Raw genomic sequence first — 9,291 nt, forward strand, 5'->3', positions numbered from 1 at the left:
CAAGACCAACAAGACCAAACTCGAGTTTGTTCGATTCTAAGCCATGTCCAGGATTTGAAGGAACCTGCCACCAGCAGCTTTTGTAAGGCTGCCCAAGGATAGTCCAAAACACCTCTGAGGCTAACTTAGCTATGACCTATACAACTACCTACAGCGACCATACAGTAGTTACCCTAAAAACTGAAACCTTCATTTCTAAAAATGAGTTATAAATTTGGCTGGCAAAACTCCTTTCCTGATTCAAGTGTCATTGGTCACCGATAATATCAAAATGAGTTATAACCAAGAGAAGTATGGAATAGCAGAAAATATCGACAAGCTTTAACAGTGACCTTTTCTCCCCATCTACGTATTACTTACAATCCCACGCGGATTTTTATCAAAATACGACAACAAAATAAAGCAAACTGAACCAAATACTAGTGCATCCTTGAAAACTAATTATTCACATCATAGTAATAACAAAACCTGACAAACAAGGTTTTTTTTTTTATAGATACTGTGCAACATTGAACATTCGCACTAGATCAGGCTGGAGCTACCTTGCAAGAGTCCATCCCTGATCTGAGAGGCAACATCCCTCACGGCGCCAGGTCCATGTGGAATGAAAACAGCTGAGGATTTTGATGATGCCCCAATCTCCTTCATTGTGTCAAAATACTGTGTAACCAGAACCATGTCCATTACATCCTTGGGAGTCGTACCAGAGACATTCGCAGAGAAAGCAAGTACACTGTCTCTCAATCCATCCACAATGGCCTGGCGTTGTCGAGCTATACCTAAACCAGATAAGTACTTCGATTCTGCCTCTCCTTCGGCTCGCTTGATCTGTAAAATCTTCTCTGCTTCAGCCTTTTCATTTGCTGCCAACCTCATTCTAGCAGCTGCAGTAACATTAGAAATATGTTATAATGAAGAATTCACGAAGATGATCAGGATAGAGTGTGACAAAGGTTGTTATGCATCAAAGTATCCGACTGATGTTACTAGCAAATATGAACAAGTATCATTTTCATAAGCCTGATCAGGATAGAGTGTGACTAATAAGATGATCATGAAGTTCCTTAGATATAATATGAACAAGTATCATTTTTCATCTGATAACAATTTACATAAACCTATATATTTAGTGCAAAATTTAAAGTTTGCACTCGAATCTCAAAAACTGAGACAAGTAACAGCAGTGCACCTAAAAGGCTAAAACATCAGAAACAATTCTATGTTTGAAGATTTTTGCCTATTTTCAGAATCAACTAGAAATCCTTTCCTAAATTTCCAAAACAAATATATATTAGGGGCTTTCATCTTTTAATTTCAAATAAAATGAATCAAATTCTAATGGACTATCAGTGGATATCTATCACCATCATCACTAATCCGCACCTAAGTGGATATGTTATAAGAAGGATAGGTATCACTATAATCACTTATCCGCGCATGTAAGAGAAAAACCAGTGTTATTCATTCATGCTCCAATATTTGACAAAGAAAATGTAACAGGGAACGTAAAATCAAAATCAAGTCTTACCTGCATTTATCTCGTTCATTGCCCTCTTCACATGCACATCTGGCTCAATATCCACAATAAGAGTCTGAACTATCTCATAACCATAATTTGACATGGCCTGTAATACCCCAATGAACATAACACAGTTTAAGCACAGTACACATTTCTTGATCGCTGACAAAGAAATACAACTCAATAATTCATAACTATACCTTTGCAAGCTCTTCTTCCACAGCTCGTGCAATGTCATTTTTCTGCTCAAAGGTTGCATCCAATTCCAACTTCGGCACGCTTGCCCGGATAACTGAACAGAAATAAGTCCGCTTGTCAAAGACCAAATGTTGTAATGTCTATAAACATGTACAACAACATTAGATTCTACTTTCCGATATCAACTAAAGATAAATCTAAAAACGAAGACTAACAAGCACAAGAAGTTCACACTTAAATAATAACACAAGTTTATCTTCTGCAACTGGACCTTAGGAAATGATGGCAACAGGTGAACAGTTTCAGAGTTACAGGAACTTCCTAGACAAATTTTTTTCGAGCATTCAGCAGCGGGAATTCAACTCCTAACCTATAACTTGGGAGTTCAACCCCTGGCCAACTAGAAACTCGTTATACGTGAATTGACGAATACAAGAACCAAATTTCTCAGAAGATCTTTGAATGGCTAATAAGAAGTTGGCAGTTTACACTATTTGTATCTTAAACACGTTTACATCTCCCAACAAAACGGATTTCAGAACATATCAGTCTCGTGATACTTCCTCTTCCTGGTAGTCTAACACATAAAACAATCAATCAATAATTTTACAACAAGAGGCTCTATGGATCACCTGTACGTTTTAGGACAAGTGCTTACCATCAAAAACATACGCTTGGATCTGTTCCCTGGTGTTGCTGAGCTTATAGAAAGCATCAGATGCACTATCAGCCAAGGCACGGTACTGAATGGATGCAACAACAGTCACAAAAACATTGTCCTGAACATAGAAAATACAAATATGTGTCAATCTAAGATAACTGCAATCATTTAAAGAATTGAACTAGTATACAAATATATGTTACAAACACTAGAATTGAATACGATTTGACACAATCTAATAGATAAATAAGAGATGTTGAAGAGTACCTTAGTTTTAGTTTCACAACGAACATCAAGTTGCTGAACACGCAATGAAAGATAACCAGAAATCTGACTTCCAAGACACCATGGCAAGAAATGACATCCAGGTTGCAAAATCTCATCAAATTTCCCAAATGTTTCTTTAATAGCTACAGTTGACTGATCCACTTGAACACAGCATAGTGCTTGTCCCATTTTTTCCAATCCTACAACAAAAATCCATGATTAAAAACCTAAAAATCGTATCATTCCAACTTCCCAATCCAAATGAAACTCAAAAACAACTAATTACTAAAATTAAACAGATCTGAGTCTTCAATGACCAGATAAACATCAAAACCGATACAAAAGATCACAGAACATTAACTAAATCTATAATTCTCCAATACAGAAATCCAATTCCTCATCAGATTTATCAAAAAGTACTGAAGTAAATATTGTAAAGAATCGACCGAGAAATTCGACGAGCAAAAATTAGGGTTTATACCAGATTCTGCTAATACTATTACTTGAACCGGTAATGAAAATGCTTCTTGAGGCGAAGGATAACTCAGAATTTGTTCATGTGAAAATGTTTTTATACAACTATGATAGGATCGTGTAAGGATAGTTTGGTCGTTTTACGCCAACAGACAGTTATTAGTGTCTTGACTTTAGTTAGGGCTCGTTTGGTGGCAACGGATTTTGGGAATGATCAATCATATTAAGGCGGCGATGAACTATATGGTCCAGTCCACGGCCACGTACGATAAGCTGTACTCTGACGTTCATTCTCGTGCTTTCTGTCCACCCACATTTATTACACCGGGGTAGAATCGGGCAGGTTCGGAGAGAATCCCGGGGAAGTGGCGGGTAAGTTCACAAGCAATTTCCATTTTATAATGCAATTTCTTAAAATACAAAACTTGTATATGAAAAGTTTGTATATGGAATAGTTTTGACCAATGTGTCGACTATCATCTTTTATTGAGTATATATATGTTTACAAATATAGTGAATATATCACAGCAAATTCCTAGGATCTAAAACAACTAATGGAGATAATACAGGAAAGTTAGAGCTGCCATAACGGTGTACACAAGACTCGGAGTTTACATAAGACTCGGATTGTACACAAGACCTGCGATGTGGGTACACGCCAACTTGCTTGGTAGTACGTTGTTGCAGTTTGCCACTGCTCTGGAAGTAAAACATGGCCAACTTGTTTGGTAGTTTGCCACTGCTGTGGCAGGTTATGTGCAGACGTCCAATACCCCCCCTCAAGTTGGAGCGGGAGGATTATGAGGCCGAACGCCCAACTTGCTGACAAGACGTTTGAATTGATCCACACCAAGCGGTTTAGTGAAGAGATCAGCCAATTGAGCTACAGATGGAATAAAGGTTGGTTTTATAAGACCAGACATCAATTTTTCACGAACAAAATAACAATCGATTTCGATATGTTTAGTGCGTTCGTGAAACACCGGATTTTCAGAAATGTGGATAGCAGCCTGGTTGTCACAATAGACTGGAATTGGCTTCGGAATGGTAACACGAAGATCAGTGAATAAATAATGTAACCATTGTAACTCAGAAGTTACCCTGGCTAAAGCGCGATATTCTGCCTCAGCAGAAGAGAGAGAAATAGTGGATTGCTTCTTGGATTTCCAAGAGAGAGGACTATCGCCCAGCATGGTGAAATATCCTGCCGTGGAACGACGAGCAATTGGACAACCTGCCCAATCCGAATCAGTGTAACCAGCGAGTGACAAAGAGCTGGTGGCAGAGAGAAATATGCCATGACTAACAGTACCTTTGAGATAACGGACCACACGATAAGCAGCATCCAAGTGACCAAAACAAGGCTGTTGCAGAAATTGACTTAAATAATTCACAGAATAAGTGATATCAGGACGAGTTACCTGAAGGTAGAGTAGTCGACCAATTAAGCGCCGATAAATGCTCGGATCAGGTAGAGGATTTCCTGAGTCTGGTAATAATTTAAGATGTTGTTCCATAGGAGAAGCAACAGGTTTAGCTCCCAAGAGACCAGAATCCTGAACAATGTCTAGAATATACTTACGTTGTCCAAGAAAAATACCTTTTGGAGAACGAGAAACTTCAATGCCTAGAAAGTATTGCAGACGTCCAAGGTTTTTGAGCGAGAATTTTGCTTCCAGTTTATGTTTAAGATCTTGGATGGCAAAGGTATTATTACCTGTAATAATGATATCGTCGACATAAACCAAAACATAAATAGAAACTGCGCCTTTGTGAAAAAGAAAAAGCGAATAATCAGCACGTGATTGTATAAAACCTTCCTCAAGTAATGCAGTAGAAAATTTAGCAAACCATTGATGAGATGCTTGCTTAAGACCATATAGAGATTTATTGAGTTTATAAACATGAGTATCTCCCTTTTTCTGAAAACCAGGAGGTAGTTTCATATAAATTTCTTCATGAAGATCGCCTTGTAGAAAAGCATTATTGACATCTAGTTGGTGTAGAGGCCAATTGAAAATGGCAGCAATAGACAATAAAACACGAACAATGACCAATTTAGCAACAGGAGCAAAAGTGTCATGGTAGTCAATACCTTCCTGTTGTGTGTATCCTTTTGCAACCAGGCATGCCTTACGACGCTCAATGTCACCATTCGGTTTATATTTAATTTTGAATACCCATTTACAGCCAATGGCAGATTTTCCAGGGGGAAGAGTAGTTATAGTAAAGGTATCATTATCTTTTAGAGCAGTATGCTCTCGAAGTATGGCATCACGCCACTCTGGAGTTTTAATGGCCTCCGTAAATGATCGTGGTTCATCATTGGTAATAACAGAAGAGAGAAAAGCACAATGTTGCGGAGTGAATTTATCAAAAGAAATATAATTTGTAAGAGGATATAGAGAGTGGGATGTACCTTTGTTAACAGAGCAAATGTAATCTTTCAAGTGAGAAGGGCGGTGATGTTCCCTGGTAGATCTGCATAAAATATTGTCAGTAGCAGGAATAGGGTGAGAAGAAACTATGGCATCAGGAATTACGCCCGTAGAACTGGGTATAGAGTCAGTCACATGAGAGGTAGCGTCACTTGGAGCTTCTGTGAATGAACCAGAGTTAGCATCCTGCAAAGGAGGTGAGAAGCTAGGAGATGATATATCTATCACAGGGTCTGGTGGAACATCAGACCTGGATTCCTCATAGAAAAAATCAGAATCTATAGAGGGGACAATAACATTGTCAGATGTTAACTTAGCATCTTTGAAAGGAAATAGATGCTCATGAAAAATAACATCTCTGGATACAAATGTTGTCTTTGTTAGAAGATCCAAAATAATGTAACCTTTGTGATTATAAGGATATCCCAGAAATATACCAGGCTTAGCTCGAGGATCAAATTTAGAAGTGATTTTTGTGTTCCGAGCATAACATAAACAACCAAAAACACGTAGATGTCGATAATTAGGGACAGTACCAAGGAGAACCTCATGTGGAGTTTTATGCTGCAAAACAGGAGTAGGAATTTTATTAATAAGATAGCATGCTGTAAGTAAACATTCACCCCAATAAGTGATTGGTAAATGGGATTGAAAACGTAGAGCACGGGCTACGCTAAGGAGATGACGGTGTTTACGTTCCACAACACCATTCTGTTGAGGTGTGGAAACACAACTCCGTTGATGATGAATACCATGGTCTCGAAACCATGTTTGTATTTCTCGGGATAAAACCTCCGAGCCATTATCAGATTGCAGTTTTTGCAAGGATGAAAGAAATGGAATTTGAATACCAGTGGAGATTTGATTAATTTTGTTAGAATATTGAGTAATAACAAAATTAAAAAAATACTTAATAAATTTAAACGTTTCACTTTTGGTGTGCATGAGATAAATCCACGTACAGCGTGAAAAATCATCGACTATGGTGAGAAAATATTTAGCACCTGTGAGTGAAGGTGTCATAAAAGGACCCCATATATCGCAATGAATAAGTTCAAAACAGCGTTTTGAAGACAATGAAACTTTATTAAAAGATAAACGACTTTGTTTTGCCAATGGACATACATCACAGAAGTGAGTAGAATTAGATTTAATATAATCAAAATTACGACAAAGAAATTTGAGACGGTCTGGGCTAGGATGACCTAGACTGCAATGCCAAACATCGGCAGACGCTTTATTACATAAGATTGTATTGGAATATTGCTGAGGATGAACTTGGAGATGATAGAGACCAGAGATAAAATCAGCCTGACCAATCATTGTTTTCGTGACACGGTCCTGAAAGAAGCAGACATTGTCGAAGAAATAAGCGACACAATTAGTTTGGCGAGTTAACTGACTCACATAAATAAGATTGAATTTGAAATTAGGGATATGATGCACATTTGACAGTTTAAGGGTAGGCGAGAAAACAACTTCGCCAATATGCTTAACAACGGAGAATGATCCATCCGGTAGTTGCATTTGAATCAGTGATTTAACAGGCATATAGGAATGAAAATAATGCAATGAGTTACAGATGTGGTGTGTTGCACCACTGTCCACAAACCAAGGATCGGAAAAAGAGGTTGATAAAGTGATACCTGCGAAATTGGCACGAGGTTCAAGCTGTGCAGATTCTGGCGCAGGGTTGATTAAGGCCAAAAGACGTGCATATTGGTCAGCAGACAGCGTCGGAAGAGCATGCGGAATGGCAGACGCATCAGCTGGTGTAACTGCAGTTGCTGCAGTGAGATGCATATTGCTGTTAGCCGGAGATGGCGAGCTACTGGTGCTGGCAGGAAAACCATGAAGTCGATAACACTTGTCTCTGACATGACCAAGTCTGTTACAATAGTCACAGAATGGACGCTGACGTTTATTCTGGTTCGCTGGAGGTCGAGAACTGGAGGAGAAGTGACGATTGGAACTGAGAGCACCAACATCAACTGTTGGAAGAGGAGCTGCAGTGATGTTTTGTTGTTCTTCCTCTTGCTGAACAAGGTTGAAAATACGGAGTGCAGTGGGGAAAGGGTCCATGGTTAGGATTTGGCTGCGAAGGTTAGAAAACCTGTCGTGCAGAACCTGCAGAAACTCCATGGCACACTCCCTTTCAAGTCTCTCAATCATGTGCTTTCCAGCACCACAAATACAAGCTTCAGTAGAAGCAACCAGCGAATCATATTGATCCCACAGTGTCTTGATTTTTGTATAGTAGAGAGAAACAAGCATGGATTCCTGTTTGATGGAAGCAATAGAGGACTTTAAACGGAAAAGAATCGGAGCATTGGAAACACAAAACCTCACCTGTAAATCCTTCCAGATAGCATGAGAATTGGGGGCATATAAACAGCTAGCCTTGATGTCTGGTTGGCAGGAGTTTAGAAGCCAACTGCCTACAAGGTCGTCACATCTCTTCCAACATTGAAACTGCAACGCATCTGTTGGGGGAGGGAGAGAACCATCAACAAAACCAAGCTTACCCTTAGCATTCAGGGATTTTGTGATTCCTCTCACCCAAGAACCATAATTATCCCCTTGCAAAAGAGGAGAAGACAACACTGTTGCAGGGTTATCACTAGGATGAATTATGTAAGGTCTAGGGTTCTAGGATTTCCTGAAGGATTGATGTGGATTTCATTGGTTTGTGTGGGATTTCCGGAAGAGTTGTGAGCTGGAGCGTTTGGGGACGAATGATCGGATGCAGTCATTGTGAATGAAGAGAAAATAAGGACAGAGATGAAGCGGAAGATTTGATATTAAGGTTCCTAGGATCTACAAGGATACCATCTTAAAATACAAAACTTGTATATGGAAAGTTTGTATATGGAATAGTTTTGACCAATGTGTCGACTATCATCTTTTATTGAGTATATATATGTTTACAAATATAGTGAATATATCACAGCAAATTTCTAGGATCTAAAACAACTAATGGAGATAATACAGGAAAGTTAGAGCTGCCATAACGGTGTACACAAGACTCGGAGTTTACATAAGACTCGGATTGTACACAAGACCTGCGCTGTAGGTACACGCCAACTTGCTTGGTAGTACGTTGTTGCAGTTTGCCACTGCTCTGACAGTAAAACATGGCCAACTTGTTTGGTAGTTTGCCACTGCTGTGACAGGTTATGTGCAGACGTCCAATACAATTCAATTTTTGTTCCAGTTTGTAATTGTTTTAGCCATCGTTTTATTCGACCTCATTTACCCATTATGGATGCATGAAAATACGAGACGCATTAGTAACTTTTCCAGTTCTTGGCGATATATTGCTTTTTTGTTTCTTGAGAAGTGAATAAGCAGATGTTCGATTTTACCGAAGCCACATCCATCCGTGTGAAAAACGGTAAACGGATCACTACAGCACATGCGTTTTTTCTTATAGTTGATAATGAAAGAATAATCTATTGCTCCTCACTCAGACTTATCCGAAGGTCAGGGGAATATAAACTATGCAATTAAGACCAAAAATTATTTGTTTACTTCCATTTTGACCCGTTAAGTAATAAGAGTATTATTTTAGTACTTCGTAATTTTTCTTCCATTGTGAACATGCTCTTATATGGAATCTAGTTTAAGATATTTGAAGTTTTAATACTTACTACGAATAGGAGTAATATATTTTTTTTTAATTCGCATTTTCTTGACGCGTGAAAACGGCAACCCAATGTTTTTTTGAAGATATA

The 9,291-nt window shown here is 38.7% G+C and overlaps 1 protein-coding gene across 1 annotated transcript; it reads right to left on the reverse strand.

Annotated features, from left to right (window-relative positions):
- Positions 1 to 279: 279 nt before the first annotated feature.
- LOC113318294 (hypersensitive-induced response protein 1-like) lies at positions 280 to 3,285 on the reverse strand. Its single transcript, XM_026566440.1, has 6 exons — positions 3,127 to 3,285; positions 2,646 to 2,845; positions 2,376 to 2,496; positions 1,720 to 1,811; positions 1,529 to 1,625; positions 280 to 884 (listed from the first exon to the last, which is right to left on the reverse strand). The coding sequence occupies exons 2-6, from the start codon at positions 2,832 to 2,834 to the stop codon at positions 523 to 525; spliced, it is 861 nt and encodes a 286-aa protein (XP_026422225.1). The 5' UTR covers positions 2,835 to 2,845; positions 3,127 to 3,285; the 3' UTR covers positions 280 to 522.
- Between the last annotated feature and the right edge of the window lie 6,006 nt (positions 3,286 to 9,291).

The sequence above is a fragment of the Papaver somniferum genome, chromosome 10 (genome assembly GCF_003573695.1).
Source record: "Papaver somniferum cultivar HN1 chromosome 10, ASM357369v1, whole genome shotgun sequence".
NCBI lineage: Eukaryota > Viridiplantae > Streptophyta > Magnoliopsida > Ranunculales > Papaveraceae > Papaver > Papaver somniferum.